The 19401-nt window shown below is 42.1% G+C and overlaps 1 protein-coding gene across 1 annotated transcript in view; it reads left to right on the top strand.

The window, feature by feature from the left end:
* Nucleotides 1-4125: 4125 nt before the first annotated feature.
* Nucleotides 4126-19401, top strand: part of enah (ENAH actin regulator) — a gene marked incomplete at its 5' end in the record, with an annotated part of 37408 nt that continues 22132 nt past the window's right edge. Inside the window, one exon of the mRNA XM_071540936.1 lies at nucleotides 4126-4198. Coding sequence (XP_071397037.1) covers nucleotides 4126-4198 — 73 coding nt within the window. The remainder of the gene's footprint in view (nucleotides 4199-19401) is intronic.

Raw genomic sequence — 19401 nt, 5'->3', positions numbered from 1 at the left:
TATACTTGAAAATATACTTGAATATAGCTCTATGCATAGAGATTAAACAGTTTAAAGTGTTAATTAAACTGTTTTATCTCTGTGGCTCTATGAAGCAGCGCTGCTACGGTTAAATCCACATTTACACATTCCACACAGGACAGGCTGCCGATCCTCCACAGGGACAGACCGGGTGAGTCTGAACGGGTCTGAACCAGAGGGATCAGTTTCCATGTGGGTCAGACAAACCAGGTTCAACATCAGTCCGGTCCCAGTGGAAATCCAGCTTCTCTGACGGAGACACGACAGTAGGGCTGGGCGATAATTCAATATTATCGTTTATCGTCTTTCAGTGGAATCATATCGTGATGATATGAAGATATTTTAATATCGTTACACACATTTCTGCTGTCTGAATTGATGATGACAAGCAAATTTTACTTAAAAACTCTGATAAAATGAGGTATGGTAGGAATATTATTTGAAAATTTCTGTTTTGTCACACACCTAACATTACCCTTTGGTTCAATGAGATGAACATTAATTTGATTATTTAACGTGATTTTGCATACATGAACCATATCGTGATATATATTGATATCGAGAAAAATCCTTATGATTATCATGATACTGATTTCAACCATATCGCCCAGCCCTAACATCATGTCTATCGGTTATTCAGGTCTCAACATCTGTTTTGATACATTAATGTACTGAATTGAAACCCTAATGATCCATGGTCACCACATTAAATAATGTAACATTTGATCTAGGCAAACTTGTGCTTTCTATGTTGAAAAGTAGAGGAGCTCAAAAAATCTCAAAGTGAGATGCAAAAGATTTGAAAGCTGAAAGAATAGGCAGCTGTAGTGACAAATGAACAAATTTCTCTATATCCTCCCAAGGTTTTAAGATGAACAACTTACCAGTCGAGTGTCTGTCAAAGAGGGATTTCTCATGATGTTGGTATTGTTGAGTTATGTGTGTGTATAAATCTACAGCTAGACACCTGTTAGACGTATACTTAGCCAGAGTCAGCGAGTCATACCTTCAAAGAATAGTTTACTGTCAGCACACACACACACACACACACACACACACACACACACACACACACACACACACACGGCTGCACCTTCTGAATGCTCCATTGATCCACAGCTCTCCCCCAGGATGTTTGCTGCCAGGGGGAAAAAGCTTACATGAATATTGGGCCCACAAGCAGATTTGGTTTACTAACAGTGCTGAGCAGAGACAGTCCACTGTCTTTACTGAACCATCTGACACTGACTCCTTACTCCAGCCTGGTCTCTCCTGCCACTGTAGGCTTCAGTGTTGTTGTGTGTGTGTTGCACCGAGCCTCATCTTCCATGCACTGACCTCTGTCTGCACTTTGGTTCACTTTGTTTTAGTGTTGTCTGATGGAAAAAAAGACATCTGAAACAGAGTAGAGAACTAGAAACACAAGTAGGAATTGTTTCTACATGAAAGTTGTTAGTTGTTGTAGTTAGACTAGACCTAATCCCACTGCTGAGGTCAATGAACTCGTAGAAACACGACATGGAAGCTTGTTTACATCATTTTGGACCCAGAACCACGGTTGGGGAAACCCTGCCGTGCTTCACATTGTGCTGCTGGTACTGTTTATGTAGCAGCTCTTTGAAAGCAATAGCTGCTGCCTAATCGATGAGAGTGTGTCCTGTGCTGACTCGACAGATAGAGGATTATCTGTGGTGAGACATTGACGGTAACCAGTGCCAGTAGTCTGGTTTCCACTATAACAGAGCCAGGGCTTGCTCATCAATAGTCTAGGTTACACTAAAGGACCACACAGGGCATATTTATTGTTCATGACACTCTGTTTCCTCTCAAGACCACTTTCTGTGTTCGTCTTTGCATCTTCTTTCTATTTTGTCCGGACTGTCAAAGTGTTTTCAGTAATGGCCTTGTCCTGCCTAGATGCTCCCTTGACTTCACTTTACAGAATCCTTTTTTAATACACTGTTGTTGTCGTTTGAAAACTCCAGTTTTGGTGTCCAAAAGAAAATGTAAAAACAAAATCCACTGTACTTAAAATGAGGAGTTCAAGATGTTTGCTCATCCGAGAGTCTTTGGATGTATTCGGACATCTTACTAGCTGGACTGAAATGAATCTACACAGACGAATCCAGTTTTGCTGATTCTCATGTTTTAACTCCTTTTGAAGGATCACATGGTCTTCTGTGGGTTTAGAAAACTTGACGAAACCCTTTCAGAACCCCACTCAAAAATGAATTGTGCTCAAGCCCAAGACGAGGCTGTTTTTCTTAGTTTCTGAAATGTTTTCACCCAACAGTGACAATATTAGATATCAACTCCTGAGCTTTTACAAAGTCTAGACTGATTTCTTATTGTTACACATAACTGTTCTTGTGTGTACTGTGCTCTCATTGGGGATCAATAAAGTATTTAATTCAACAAAGATTATATGTCGGCTGAAATAATGACAAAATAAATATTGCTGTTGATACAATGCTCTAAATGTTTTGACTCGGCCATGGCAAAGCCCCGTATTGTTCTACTGAGGAGAAGTGGCTAATGCCAATACCAATGACAGTGTTAAGTGGGGGCAATGTGTTTGAGCAAGTTGGTATTCAGAATAAGTCCTCACCCTGGCTGCAGCCCCAGTCCCTCCCATTTTATCTCCCTGTGACTCTCTGTCTGTCTCTCTCTCTCTCTGTCACTACAGACAGTCAACGCCAGACTGAATACTAATGGCTGCTGAGGCCACTTCCTTTTCAGCTCCATCCGAAAGCCTTTGGAGTGAGTGTGTGTGTGTGTGTGTGTGTGTGTGTGTATGTGTGTGACAGAGAGAGAGGCATGTATGTCCATCTGGCCCTGTTCAGGTTTTACAGAAAAGTTAGCTCATTAGCAAGTGTAAATTAGACAGCGATGTCAATGTGTCTCTTGTTCTCTTGCCAAAGGCTGGGTGTGTGTGTGTGTTCTGTGTTTCAAAGTTTGTGTTAAGATTGGGCTATTTTTTTTTTGCCAATGTATAGTTGAATTTAGGTAGAAACAATATAAGATACAAAAATATCAATATATATGCAGTGTATACCAGTGAGAAGGATATGGGAATATGAAGTAGACAGATGTGAATTTGCAAAATGTGGCTTATTCACATTAAAGAGTGTACAGAAGATGTGTATACATGTACTGTATGTGTCAATATATACAGTACCTTGTCAACATTTTCACTTTACAGGTGCAGATAACCTATGTACAGAATGAGCCGATTTGGATGTGTACACGAAACTCCAGTTGGAGGTCAAGCACCTACTTAGGGTCCTTAGCAGGGCGAGAAACAGTGTTTCCGATCAGTCGGGTCTGACTTTGATTGCTGCCAAGGAACCGGCAAAGTGGGCGTTCCCACAATATACATGGCATGGCAACCACAGGAAGTGAAGGCAAAAAAAACCTCTCCAAAATCCTTTGCGCCTGAGATCTACAGAAGCTGATGAGAGCTAAAAACCCCCAGACCTTTTCCTCATTGCCAAAAAGTCTTTGTTGCCATGGCAACCAGCAGTCTGTCCCCTGTTTTCCTTCTGAACTGTTTGGATGTTTTTATTCTACTCTCTGAGCTGATAGCTCTATACAATTTTGTTTTTTTCAGTGTGTTTAAGCATGTTGCGGCACAGTGTTAAACTCATTTCAAATTCATATGACTTTGATTTTTTTGTTGTTGTTTTGTTTGATGTTGAAGTCAACGGCAAAGTTTCTCCACTAGCAATTAAGGCATTCAAAGAAACACAGATGCGTGGATTATGGATGTATTTTTAGTTTATTCAAATATCACATTTGCTAGGTAGCCAACACTACCGCTAATATTTTCAATTATCGGTGTAAAGAGAGTGTTGTTCACCCTGATCACCTGCAGGGTGAAGCAAGTCACCAGTGCAGCTGTTACTGAGCCTGAAAGTTCAGAAGAGAGGAAGAACATGACCGCTTTGCAGGGAAATTTGAGAGTCTCAGTGCGCAGCAGACATCGTGTAACTGAGCAGGGAGTCAGGCTCAGGGAGGAGACATTTGAAATGGGATGCAGCCTCAGTCTGGATGAGCTAAATCAGCTGAATGTCTAACAGCAGCTGTGTGTGTCGCCCACTACAGGCCCCACATTGCCGAGGCAGGGCCCCCAGGTGCAGAATGGCCCCACGCCAGAGGAGCTGGACCAGCAGAGAAGGTAAGGACCACACACACACACACACACACACACACACACTGATGTACAGCCGATACGATCTGTCATTTTTTTACATTGAAGCAGTCACTCTGGGCTAAGTAACACTAATTGCTTTGTTGATATGAGATAAAAAGGAACCATCTCCACATCTTGAACTGATAAAGATCCATCAGATTTTTTTAACATGGTTTGAATTTTTTTTTTGAAGCAAAAGTAACCAGATAACTGTATTATTTTAGTTAGCTACTGTTTCAGTTAACTAATGTTTTAGCCAAGTACCCTCCCTTGAGTAAAACTAAAAAAGTAACTGTACTTTTTGAGTAAAATATGTCAATACTCTGGTTTTAAGAATTAAATAAAAATTGTTTGAAGACTTCAGAAAAAAAAAAGACAGGACAAAGTAAAGATAAAAGTAATTTTATATCAAAAAACATGTGAGCTTGTTCACTCTTCCTTAATATCCCAAACTAATTTAACAAAATTACACACATGCACACGAAACACACACACAGCTTTGGGTTGCACCTCTTGTCTGTATTTAAATGGAAATGAGTTTACCTTGTCTAGCACCTCCGTCTCTCAACTGTCTCCTCCATCTCTCTTTCTCTGTCTCCTTACAAAACATTGTTTTTCTTTTGCCTAATGCAATAATTCATGCTTTTGTCAGCATGTGTCTATCACCAACTCATACACACACACATACACACACACACACACACGCGCGCACATACACAAACACGCACACTCACTGTTGTTTTTCTTCCCCTTACAAGGCCACTTTTTCCCTCAGGTAATACTGAGGCTCTGGAACAGCTAGAAAACACATACGCATACACAAACACACACTTTCTCTTTCTCTCTCCCACACACATACACACACACACACACACACACACACTCTCACAGCTTTATTAATGAAGGCCAGCTGGATGCTGTTGGCCAAGGTTTAGAACCTGTTCACCAGAAAGCTTGTTCAAGGATTTAATTAGAACTGAGTGCCCACACACACACACACACACACACCCCCACGCAAACATGCATATGGACACATACCCTCATGCTTACACACATTCATGAATCCCTATATAAACATGTATACATACACACATGATACACAAAAGCAGATTATAGTGCTGATTAGATCCTACTTTGAGTGTTTCAGTGAACTTATGATTCATACAATAACCAGAAAGAAAGGATATTGTCCAGCGCTGTAATGAGTTCATCACATGGGCAGCAGGGTGCTGTAGTGAGGGAGGCTCCAGGCTGCTGCTCTGTAGCTTCACTGTGGAGGCAGTGAACGGTGAAGTTATCCTTTCAGGATCAATAGATATCACAAATGATCCGGCACATGGGCATGATGAGGAAAATGAAGAGAGTTTCATTTCAAAATTTGATATGCAGCATTTGGAAAATCATTAAAGTCTGCTCTTACAAAATAATAGATAGAACAGAATTTAAACAAAATGGTGCGTTTTGAAGGACAGCAGGTAACTCAGCTCCTTGGTTGCAGTAATCATGATCATCAACTTTATCTAGATAGCACTTGACATAAAAGAGCGCTTCACATAAAAACAAAAGACATTATACAACCTATGGAATAAAATTGGTAAAACAAGGGACCAGAACAAATAAAAAGGACAGGAATTAATAAAAAAGAATAAAGGACAGATTAAGTTCAGTTGGAAATGAGTCTCAAGAAGAGATATATAAGATGATACTGATGAAAATAAAAATCATAACACCGTTACAGACTGGCATCTCTGTATTTTAGAGCTATGGAATAAGTTAACTTGAGTTATTTTTTGCAAAACTGATATTTTGTGTTTTGGAAATGAACTATTCAAAAATTCAGTTTGGTTTTGCATGATTATAGGAACTTACATTTGATGAGAACAGCTGAGATTGATGAGCAAATTAGACTGTAGAGAGAATTTCAGAATGAGTAAACAGGTAAACATTCATTTTCAAGGCTGGGCTGTGTGTGTCAGCAGGCTCCTGTGGCTAATTTACTGCAGCGCTGTGTGTGTGTGTGTGTGTGTGTGTGTGTGTGTGTGTTTGAGCACTCACAGTGTTGTGACTTGTTGATATTGGCACCTCATAAAGTGACCCCTAGTCTGCTCTGCCCCGCCCTTGTGAAAGTCATCATCACGCTGGTTCGTGGCACACTACATGTTTACGCTAGGAACACACACACACACACACACACATACACACACAGATACAAACACACACACACACACACGAGCGTTCACACAGCTAAGGGCCATCATACATGCACTGACACTTATGCAAGAACACACAAAAACAGAAAATTACACTCACTTAAACAGATCTGGCCTCGCTGTTCTCTACTTGACTCTTTTGGTTCATATTTCCATAATGAGACGAGACCAAGAAGAAGAAGACCGTTGCCTCGTTGCATCACACAAACTTAAGACGAAGCCTGAGGCGGGCTTTGCCAAGAACACAGTCGAAAAAAAATGAAGTCTTGAATACTCTGAAAAGTCCCTTTATCATCATAATGTGTGTAACTAACACTGCCACCACCCGTGCTAAAAAGTCTGCACTAATGTCACTGTACGGTTCTTTGGTTTAAAACATCTGGCTTATGTTATATCCATCAACTGGCTTGAGTCAGTTAGGGCTCAATTGCTGATAATTATGAGGGTTTGCAATAATAGAGTAATAATAATAGAGTGTAAATAGAGTGTAACTGTGTAGCGTCGAGTATTACTGGTGTCAATAAGCTTGAAACTAGTCAAATATTCTCAGTTTGTCAGAGAATGTCAGAGGATTATTCTAAAGCTTATGTATTTTTCAAGTACTATGAGCTGATGGTCTGTCTTCAGTTGAGCTGTGACACATACATAGACACACACACACACACACACATACACACACACACACCCCACATACAGATATAAATCCAGCTATACACACATAAACATGCTTTTGTGTACAGATACACAGACACAACATGGTCACTGTTTCTCATTCTCCATCCCACCACACAATCTCTCTCTCCTTTATTTTCTCTCTCTCTCTCTCTCTCTCTCTCTCTCTCTCTCTCTCTCTCTCTCTCTCTCTCTCTCTCTCTCTCTCTCTCTCTCTCTCTCTCTCTCTCTCACACGCACACTCATGCATTGGAGTAGTAAAGCATTCTTTAAGTGTGAGAATGGTTCTTCTAAGTCTGTCTGAGGTGCGCTTGGATCTGCCAGGAATTTTACAGACTCTCTGGGCCCGAGAGTATCTAATGGATCTGGCTGTCAGCCCTCTCTCTCTCTCTCTCTCTCTCTCTCTCTCTCTCTCTCTCTCTCTCTCTCTCTCTCTCTCTCTCTCTCTCTCTCTCTCTCTCTCTCTCTCTCTCTCTCTCTCTCCCCCCCCCCTCTGTCTCTCTCTCTCTCTTCTCCAGTTCCTCTCCCCTCTTTCACTCTTTCTGTCGGTTTAGCTTCATTTGACTTTTTGTTTTTTCCCCTCCCTGTCTCACCTGCCATCCTCCCTCCCTCCCTCCCTCCCTCTCTGTCTCCCCCTCCTCCCTTTCTCTCTCCTCCTCCTCCTCCTCCCCCTGGTTCCAGTCATAGTCCATATTTAGCAGTGGATGACAGACAGGCAGTCAATGGATCACTGGTTGAGGTCATCTGCCGATACAAAGGCCCTTATCAGCCCAGCCGGAGTTGAAGGAGGGAGTGTGTAAAGGGAGGTGAAACAGGGAGGAGGGAAAGATGAGAGGAGGGTGGGTGGTGGAGGAAGAAGGAGAGGAGAAGGAGGAACAGAGGGAGTAGTGTAGAAATGAATTGGCAGCACACTCTCATATCAAGCGCTCTGCTTCTTTAAAAGGAAACAGCGGCTCCTGACACACTGCGAGTGAGAGAGCAAGCTTTGGGAAAATGTCTCGGCGGGATCTGAGCAGTGCTGAGACACAAAACAGGAACCAATCAGCTTCCAGTGTGGGCGTTAACTCTATTTATTACACAGCTTTGTTGAATATTCAATTCTGAGTGGCCAATAAACAGATTCTTAGCTCTGTTATTTCGGAATAACTGAATGTTATGACTGGTGTTTCACATCTAATCATATCAGTTTGCCGTTAACAATTTAGGTTGATTTTGTTTACTTCTATGCAGATTATCTAGCGACGCCTAGTGGCAAAAAGATGTTTGTCCTGCAGACAAAAACCCAGCTAACTGAGGTTAGACACGGAAAGCTTTTCTAATATTACTTTTAATTTAGTCAGAGATTTGGTTAGAGACTGATTTGTCTTTTTGGTTACAGTCCTAATTAACTGTTTTTTGGCAGAAGCTTGTAAATTACTTCAGCTTGTAATAAGATAATTTTTTATTCAATATTTTGTGTTCACCTTGGTGGGGCTTATTTTGCGATAATTACCAACTCCTTGTGCATGATTTGTTACTTTTCTGCTCTTTTTCCTATTTTTTTTTTCATGATTGTCTAAACCATAATTCTAAAATTCTGAAATATCTTAATTTGGGGGCTTTTCCCAGCAAATATTATATGTGATTATTTGCGATTAATTTGATTAATTAATCAGCATATCATGTAATTAATTTGATTAAATTTTTTAATCGATTGACACCCTTACTTTAAATTCATAATAGCATACATTTTGGTAGCTTTGGTCTACCTGCAGATTATCCTACTAACCACATGACCAAACAGTAGCAAGCCTACAGCTTTATTAATTGTATTGGGTTTGTGAAAACAGCAAGTAGAAATCCAGTTTTCGACCAATAGCTACAGTTTGGAGGCGGGGACACCTGACAAATGTCGCTGACCTATTTAGCCTCACATGGAGACGGACGAAGAGAGCGATAGATAGATAGATATGAAAAGGATGGAGATGTGGATGAGTGAGTATGAATGGGAGGATGAGTGACTTGCTCCTTCCTCTTTTGAGTGTCTACACCAAGACTCGCATGCCTCATTAAAGAGCATGAACTAACCAATGAAACACTGGATTCCTCAGTGACACACACACACACTGGTATGTGAGTGTGGCCTCCTCTTACTCACTTGTGGCTCTCCGCTCCATGCAAGGAGTAAACATTGAGATCATTCATGTATGGGAAGGTCGGAAAGCCCAAATGTCACTCACTGGAGGGAGGAAAATATGGAGCACTTCTCAATGTCTCTCCTCCATCTTTCTCCTCATCATCCTCCACCTCCCCTCATCTACCTCCTCCTCCATTTCTCCTCCACCTTCCCTCCTCTCTGCCTCCCCTCCTCCATCTCTCCCTCCTGTATGTTCTGATGTCTCTCTCTCTCTCTCTCTCTCTCTGTGTGTCTTTCAGTCTCTCTCTCTTTCCATTTCTCTTCTCCATCTCTCCAGATCCTCACCTCTCTAATCTTCCAACTCTCTGGCTCCTTCTGTCTTTCTCTTTTCCCCTCCCTCTTTCCATAGAGACATAGCAGACGTGCTATGGGTGAAGAAGAGATGGAGCCGGATAGCCTTGAAGCCTCCGATATAAGGATTGATGGATGGATGAATGGATGGACATACATATGCATGGCTGGATTAATGTATGGGTGCGGGAAAGTGTGCGGACGAACCACCTGTTCAGAAATGCAGGGTGCTACCCTCAGATTAAAAAGACATGAGGTGGAAATAATAGGCTGTGGTATAAATAGCTGCATTGTGCGTGGGAGAGAGGGAGTGTGTGTGTGTCGGCGTGTGCATGTGTGTTTGAGAGGGCGAGATGGAAAGAGAGAGAGAGGAAATGTGTTGAATCGTCTTGAATGAAAGTGAGAGGAGAAAAAACTGGTAAAGGAAGGGACGGAGGAGTAGGATGTGTTGATATACGTGAAGCCGGTTCTCCCTCCCTCTATTGTAGAACGTTTCTGTAAGCTGTTGGCGTTTAGCTGCCAGCGTTGAGCGCTCAGGAGATGATAACAGCCACAGCTGGTAATGACAACATGTGCTCTGTTGCACACATGGTCGAGAACACGTGTAGACATCCAGATATTCTCAAATGATGGTCACAATGTTGAATATGCACACACACACACACACCACTCTAAAACCAATATGTTAGCTTGGCTTCGACAACGCTGTCAGGGTCTTATGTTAGTGGGACACATGACACATGGACTGTGTGTGTGTGTGTGTGTGTGTGTGTGTGTTGCACACTTGGACTGGAGCCTCACTAGAGTAGGTCCATATGGTCCATCTGGGCTCCTGTCCATTCAGACGGCACTTCCTGGGTCTCTGAGCCAATGAGGCAAGCCGCTGGGTCCAGCTGGCCAATAGACTTCGCCAGACTTCGGCGTCTCTGGGGATTTCGCCCGGTCGTCACCTTCAGGCCGAGCTGCAACACCAGAACCTGTCATGGCTCTCGCCTAAGAAATCGGAAATCTATCTACAACTGAACACCTTATTAAAATCATATTGATATTGCAATATAATAGAACAAAATATCTCCATTGCAATGTAGGCAGTGCAGTATAGGTGCATACACAGTATATATAATATGAGAAGATTAGTCATCAAAGGGAAGTTCAGTGAGAAATATTTCTGTAATCTACAGTAGGAGTCTGGGGTGACAGAAGCTTCCAAATTGGAAAAGCTGAATTGTGACTGAAAGATCGCTGGTTCAAATCTCCGGACTGGTTGGGAAAGTGTGCAACTACTGCCATGGTGCCCTTGAGCAAAACACTTATAATCCTCAATTCAGCTGTGAATGTGTATAACTATATGTGGCAATATAGTGAATATTGTCTAGATAAAGCTATTTATATGCACAGCATTTCATATCGCAGTTGTAAAATTTAGAGAAGGTGGAAAAGAAGTGACGGTTTTTCTGTCACTGAAGGCTAAAATCTAAACTCCCAGCTTTCTGGAACTAGAAGTGTCAAAAGGTAATCAAAAGTAATGTAGACTTTAAACTTTAAAATGTAAAATTTATTGTAATAGGGATGGGCTGTGGGTAAGTGCAGTGTCACTGCAGTAACACTTAAGAAGAGATGCAGCTTCCCACTGAACCAAGGCCACAGGGCTTTTATTGTAGGGGAATAAAAAGAAACATGGGGAAAAAAGAAACAAAATAAAAGCTTTGCTCCCGCCTATCTAGATGTATGAGTATTTCCAGTATCCATGAGGTGTTTCCAGCCCTTGGTGTAAACCTTTGTGTAATAATAACACTTTCAGATCATAGCATCTTTGCAATGGCTGTACAGGAAAAGCATGAACACAGGTGTAATAGTAGCAAACATCCACTGAATAAAATAAATAAGAAAGAGCAGAGATGAAAGAACAAAACTGCGGTGCTGCTGAAGTGTAGGTAGACCGGCTGGATCGGTAGCGCGGCTTGAATCATGGTGGTGAAGCGACGGGAAGCTTTGGATAAATGCTTGATTGTTGTGGGAAATTGGCTTGTGGAAGCAGTGTGTAGGCCCCCATTGAAAACCTGTGCTGGTGGGTTGATGGTGGAAAAGGGAGGATGCAGAGCAGCTTCTTAAAGGAATGGCTTCAGGCTGCGATGGCAATAAAGACACCTCTCAAACCCACAAGGCAATAATTGAACATAATAGTGTGTTTCAAATTGGCTGTTCACAACCACATTCTCACTTTCTGTCTGATTTTATTTCCTTGCGTTAGGTCTGTTTTCATTTCGGCTCATTTTCCTTCACTCACTCCACTCGTTTTCTTTCTTGTTCAACTGTTTTGTCGTCTTTAATTTCTGTTATCCAAGTCAGTCGTGTGTTTTCGTGAGTTCTCACTTTTTCTTTTTCGTTTTTTTAGGTCAGATGGTTGGATAAAGCCCTCAGGTTTTCTTTATCTCCCCAGCACAATCTGCCTTTTCTCTCTCCGTTCTTGCCGCATTTATCGTTTTTCTTGCGAATAAACTCCAACTCTTAAACCGAATGACTTAAAGACACACATTAAATTCTAATCACCGCCTTTGCAAACCTTTGATCTTCACATCCTTTGAATAAAAATGCTATTGCAATGATATTTGCATTCTGTGTATGCAGCTCTATCCTCATTCCTTCCGTTTCTCGACAATTTTTGACAATAAGCCATTTGATGCTTCCAATATTACCCAAAATCCCTTCCGACTCTTCCTAACGCTATCTTGAAGTCAGTCATAGTAAGTTGTTGCAAAGAAGGAAGCAATATGTGTGTGAATATATATGTGTGTGTGTGTGTGTGTGTGTGTGTGTGTATGTACGTGCCGGGATTCAGGCCGTGCCGCCGCCCACGCTCCCTTAGCAACGGTTCCCCCGGCAACTCTTGTCAGGAGGCGAGTGAGACGCCAGTTAAACGGGTGCAGGAGGCTTTTCACAGCTTTTGAAGCCTGTGACGCCTCCCTGAGAGGCAGAGAGGGACGTGGAGGAAAGCGGAGCCTGTTTTAGCCCAGTTTGACGAGGATTAGGTTCGCCCGTGAGAGGCAGGCAGGCAGGCAGGCAGGCAGGCAAGACTTCCTGTGTGTAGACCTGCACACGTGGGACTCACTGCAGAAACAGGCCGCACCGGAAGTGACGAGAGGCACACTGCTCAATTTAAAGAGTTCCTATTCATGTAGTCCGCTCTATATTTGACATCTAAGGGACAAGTCTGAGTTGAAGAGGATTTCATGTTCACTAGTATTGATTGGGCGGCTCCAGAACCAAGGAATAACCTATATGAATTATTAAATTGAGTGCACTTACCCTTTAAACACCTATATGTTTGAAATTCCATTCTTTTTTTTTTCCTCCTGAGAGAAAAAGCTTTGTTAGATTACTTTGACTTCCTCTCAGTGGAAAGTCAAACAACTTCATAGCTATCACAGACGATAAAAGGAATACATTCTATACAGCATGAAAGCACAGTTTGTAAGTGATGCAAGTGAAAATGCTAAATATTCTTTTTGTTGTGACTTTATTGGGATAGACCATAGCAGCTCATATGGTAAGAATTGCAGTGAAACGGAGAGTTTTGTAGTTGTTACCAAAATGAATTAGCAGCTATTGAAATGTTACACAACTGGCCCAATCTTTTTTATAATTTAAGTCCAAACAACCCATCAGTTTGCCAGCAAAGCGTGCAAAGCGAAAGTGACTTCATTTGGTTTGACTGTGACCTTATGTTCCGGGTAGAGTGAGCGGCGAAGATGGAGGTTACTCACAGAACTGCCATTCTTAATAACAGTATGTTGTACTTGTAAAGTTTTGGCAGTGAGAGGAGCTGCTCTCACCGCACAGGAATGTGTGTGTGTGTGTGTGTGTGTGTGTGGAGAAGGTGAACGTTGCTTTCGCATGACGTCTGTTGAAAAGTTTACGCTGCGTGGTAAACACATAGGTGTCCCCCTGACGAATGGCAGACTCACTGTCCTCGATGAGTCGTCTGCATGTACACACACACACACACACACACACACACACACACACACACAATTTAGCCCTATCCCCTTTCATAACCACCTTTGTCAACAATGTCCCTCGAGACAGGTTATTTTAAGTCTTCATGCACATTGTTGAGGAATGTTATGATCTCCTACTTAAGGGAATGTTGTGTTACATTCATAAATTACACACATAACAGATGTGTGTGTGTGTGTGTGTGTGTGTAAGATGCTTGTGCCCGCTCTTAAATCAGTTTATATTGCACATTAGAAGCAAGCACCAGTGAACGCTGAACTAGGCTTATCCAAGCAGGAATCCCAAAGCAACCAATTCAATTCAGTTCACATCTTTAGTGTCCCATCAGGCCAATTTGGCCCTCAGTCAGGGTTTAAAAAACCCTCGCAGCTAAAAGACATTCATCAACGCCACCAGAGCCATTTAAATGCAACAAAGAAAAACAACAGTCCTACTAGAGATCAGTTCAGCTGAGGTTGCTTCTCTACTCTAATTAGGACAGATTCAGCAAATGCACTCCCTCAGAAATTGGTATAATGAGGAAAAATGAGGCAACGCAAAAGACAAATTCAGTTGACTGTGTTGGTTCAGATGTCCTTGTCAGTATATGCTACTACAAGCAATGTCCCCCTTTTTAAATGGACGACAGGCTGGCCTAGTGGTGAGGGAGACGGTTCTGTAACTGAAAGGTCACAGGTTTGATCCCTGCAACAGTCATGTGTCCAGTCAAAATGTGCTTGTAAAAAGACACTGAACCACTACTTGCTCACTTATTTCAGGTGGCATCAGCTGCATTAGAGGCCAAAAAACGTCAAACTAGAAGGCACTTGGAAGAGCGCAAACCTCCGCCAACGCTTAACAATTCTCCATCTTGCTGTTCCTCCCAAACACATCATTCCTATCACTTGAGTTTTAAACAAAATTGATTTCTTGACCCTGCAAACGAACTCGAATCCAGTGTCCATCACTGTTAGTTTCATAGTTAGGGCTAAAATACAGATATTCTTTTATTCTAATGGCAGAAATCCCAGATCCAGATCACCACCAAAATCTAATCAATTGTTCCTTGGCCCAAGGCCGATCTACCCACCAAATTTCATGGAAATGCATTCATATGTTTTTGAGATATCCTGCTGACAGCAGACAAACAACCAGAGGTGAACACATAACCTCCTTGGCAGAGGTAAATATAAATGTAAATGTTGGAGAATTTCCAGAATATGTGAGCGGACACTTTTTCATAGCACAAACAGGATCATTCTCCGGTCACAGGAATATTCAGCTTCATCTACTGGCCCGTTGCACTATTGCTATACTCTTACTATATTGCTGGTAATGTTGGTGATTTACTGTTGAACTCGTAAATCACTCTGGATAAATGTAAAATCTAAATGGCAGTGATCTTAATATGTTGAGAGGAACGGTAACTGCAGTGCTAACTGATTTATCATTTAGCTCTAGATACAAATTCAGACTGTTGAAGCCCCCCGGTCATTTTCTGACAGATTATTCTCTGGTTGAATGAGAGCTAAGACCTGTTGCCTGTTGGTTGCATCACCACCAGCCTGTGTGACCTTCTCTCCCTGTCCTATTTTGAGTGTGTATGTGTGTGAGAGAGTGTGTGTGCAGTTATACTGCCTACCATTTAGCAGGCAGGAGTATACTTGCTCAGAACATTTTGAAGTTTAATGTCTGAATAAAATGAAGCAGATTCAATTTCATTCCGTGTTTGACTTGAGATGCTGCATTATTGTGTTGATAGATTTCTGTATTTGATCTGCATGCTTTTTATGCAGTATGAGCCTTCAAACACAACCTGTATGTTTGTGTGTGTGACTGCCTCCTGCTCCCCTCATCACTAGACTGCCAATATGCTGGTAATATCTTCTATCTTTGATTCCCAGTGGTCAGAAATGTGTGTGTGTGTGTGTGTGTGTGTGTGTATGCATGGGTGTGGAGTTGTTCAGCATGCTGCCACTGCCATTTAACCCCAATTAGACGACAGTTCAATCGCTAACAAGGACAATAAACTCACTTTTTCATCCACCAGACACAGCGGCTGCGGGAGTCTAAAATCTACCGTCCACTTTTCACTATTCTACAAACCGAGTCTGAATTTAGAACAGAACAGGCCGTCTAAATGATGGCTGGTTACCTGCCAAAGTGGCTGGTAGAGTAGACAAACGTACCAGCTGTCTGCCAGCATTTGGCTGGTGGATGGTGTTAATTTAGCCACATTTGGCAAAGAGTGTGTATGATAAAATGCACCAAAAAGTCTAATATGAATGAATAATCTGGGAACCTTCTCATCTAGCCTAGATTTTTCTGCCATCACACCATGACATCTATTTTTAGTCATGAAGATCAGCTATTATTGTATGGTATAGAGAATACCACAGGGACTAATTTGCTATGATAGAGAATATATTATTGTACAGTGGGGAAACTTGTCTCTTCTAGGCTTCCATTGGCCTCGAACACAGGTTACCCCTGGCTTTCTGTAATTACCTCAGTGGACCACTGGGACACCGTGAGAACTGGGACAGCCCTGTGTAAAGTAGGATAATGGGTCAGGAACTCCCATAATGTTTTGGGATTTTTTTCTTCCGTGATTCTTTCTTTTTCATTCTTTCTTTCCTTCATTCTTTCTTTTGCTTTCTGTCTATCTTTCCATCCTTTAGTCTTAGTTTTGCTCTCTTGTCAGTGGGGGCTAAACGAGAGAAACAAGAGAGAGAGATAGATGGGTATTAAGTGAAGAAGTGAGAAAGAGCTGTGTCAGACATAAAGGGGGAGAGAATTTACTTAAATCTTCTTCAGCGCTGTCCTCTGCTACTTCTTATTGGTCAGGATAATCCCATGGTAGATTGGTGGATCTGAGCCCCTGAGCTCCCGGTGGCCGTGTCACAGCTAAGCTCCAGGGTTTTAAGGGAATTAGCTTGAATGCTTATATTCGCTTAAATCACATAATCATAATGCATAATCATTAGTATTTACAGTCATTATTTTTAGCAGTCGTGGGCAACTGTGTGCCACGGAGGGCCGAGAGTCTGCAGGTTTTCATTCCAACCAAGCACTACAGCAGCTGAGTTCATTGATTAGTTCTTCCGCTCTGAATGAAGGTGTGTTAGTTAGTGAAATCAGCCGGTGTGCCCATCTCTGATATATAGGCAGGTTTAGGTATCAAATATACATGCACACACACACACACACACACACCTGGGAGCCTAATGTTCAAAGGGCAAATGGTGTTTTCCCAATGTTGCACCAAATATGTCATTTGGACATATGCAATTTTGCTTCTCTCTATTGCCTATTGATATTACACAATGGTGATTCAACCTGTTCTCAGATCATGAATCATGTGTCAGGTAGGTCTCTCCCAGGAAAAATCCTTTGGCGCACAACAAGTGATACATTTTACGGTTCTGGCAGCAGCAACAGAGATTTGTTAGGAATAAACAAAGAAGAAGAACTGGGTAGTTAGCATGAGCAGCGATAGCCCACCATGGCTGAACAGACAAAGAAAAGAGAAACTCAAACTTCATCAACAAGAAAATCCAAGAATAAAGACGTCACAGTCCCGCCCACACTGTTTGATTGACAGGTGATCTCTGGGAAGTGCAGTGCAGAGACACCACAGCGATGACTGCTTATTTTCAAAGATGTCACCAAAATAAAAAACACAAGGAACCCGCAGATTGATGCTTTAATTTAACCAAACAGGTGAATTGAACCCGTAACCCTGGCGGTGTTGATGCCACACTCTACATCACTGAAATACAAATTGTTTGCCGCGGTGACGGTGTTTGTGCAAAGTGCAGAAGGTGTGTGACGTGGATATTGTGATGGAGCAAACATGTTTGTTGCCATGTTGTTGAGTGATTCAGAGGAAGTGGGAGGGTTTCACACAACAGCCTGATGCCTGGGAACAGCTATTCTCAAAGCGCCGCCTGGGAAAATGACAGACAAGACCCCCTGACATCACTTCTGTCTGTGTGTGTTTGTGTGTGTTTGTGTGTGTTTGTGTGTGTTTGTGTGTGTATCTGCAGGTCCAAACGTGCCCAGAGACAAATTTGTATGTCACTGGTGGAGTGACGAGTGTGTGTGTGTGTGTGTGTCACCGGGGCAGATGGGAGGAGAGGGTGTAAGAGAGTGAGTTAGTTTGCGTTAGGCAACATTTACGCTGATGATTGACTTTTAGCCGTGAGTCAGCTTTCAACAGAACAGGATGAGTGAGGGCAGAGGACCTGACGGGATTCGACTTGATGTGTATGTGTGTGTGTGTGTTTGTCTATGCATGTGTGTATGTGACTACATGCTGGCACCTCTCTACTTCCCACCACCTCTCTCCTTGCCTGTGTAATTTATGAATGTAACGCATACTACTTTATAGCCAATGCAATTTACGACCAAGTAAATCATGTAATGTGACACGACAGTTGAGGCTTTCCAATTAAATGAAAGATTTCCAGGGTACCGTGTGTGTGTGTGTGTGTGTGTGTGTGTGAACCTGATGAATTACAAGCTCCCACAACCCACATCTGGTCTCCCTCCCTCACCCTCTCTCTCCCACTCCCTCTCATTCATCTCAAACACACCTCTCACACCCTCCTTGTAATATGAGTTGTTAGTAAAAACCATACTCACTCACTGTCAGTGGAGATAATGTTGTTTTTGTGAAGACCAGCAGAGTGTAGGACTAGTGCAGCAAGATCTGGAAGGTGTATAGTTTCTAATCGCACAGATATGATTGGCAACCTGTAGACCTGTTCATGTGAGTATGAGTCCATTTTGTCTTTCTCATACTCTCGTTCTCCCCTCATTGTTTTACAGTATATATTGTATATGTATTCTTCACCCTTTTCCATAAAGCGCATATTTCTGTTTTTCTGTCTCAGTAAGTTCTGCTGCTGCTGATATTGATGCTGTGATTTTGCAACATCCTGTGAAAGCTACTTTTTTTTTCAGAAATACACTTAATATGTTGAAATTGTCAGTTGTCATGTTTCTGTAAGCCTCCTTTACTCTATTCTTATTTATATCCTACTGTTCTTTGTTGTATCCTAGTACTAAATGCTGCCACAGTGGCCTAATTTCCCCACAGAGATCATTTATGTTTAATCTAATAAGATACACAAGGACAGAAATGCTATGTTTTTCTGTTATTCTCACTCATTTTCTCTCTCTCTCTCTCTCTCTCTCTCTCCCCATCTCTCTCTCTCCTAAGTATTTCTGCTGCCTTACACTGACACCTAGTGACTATAATTGGATCCAGAGAGACAATTTGTACCAAACACCTTGGGAAAAACCTCCCCAAGCACACTGTGCTTATAGTTCAATATTAATTTCACCTTTTTACAATTTTACATAAAAACAGGACAAAATCGAATGTGGAGATTTCATCCTTGCCACTCTGTCCTTGTATTTAATTTTCCAGACGCAGAAATGTAATGTTGGTTCTTGGCAGATTGTTTTCTTCTCGCTGCAGCCAAGGGAGGCTTTCGCCAAAGGCAGTCTTCACTCAGTGTGTGTTTTTTAATGTGCCTAAATTTTAGCAGAGCTGGCCGCGGTTGCATAACAGCGTGGCTATTGTGCCGAAGAGCAATTATTATATAATGACTTATGTCTTATATAATGACAACAATTACGGCCATCTCTCCCCATGGGTCAGGGGGGTCGAGCCCGGTCCCACACTAATTTACTCCCGTTCACTCTTTAGTGCCTGCTTTCGTCTTCCACCTCTCTCTCGCTCTCTCTTTCTTCCTTCACCTCCACCATCATCGGTACGTGTCTCTTCTCACATCATTGTTGGTTGTTTTTATTCTGTTTGGATTGATGAATAT

Source organism: Centroberyx affinis, unplaced genomic scaffold (assembly GCF_046629955.1).
Source record: "Centroberyx affinis isolate AG114_WGS23_722 - 3 ecotype Tasmania unplaced genomic scaffold, CSIRO-AGI_Caff_v1 ptg003751l_1, whole genome shotgun sequence".
Classification (NCBI taxonomy): domain Eukaryota; kingdom Metazoa; phylum Chordata; class Actinopteri; order Beryciformes; family Berycidae; genus Centroberyx; species Centroberyx affinis.
This window is presented reverse-complemented; position numbering and strand designations above follow the sequence as displayed.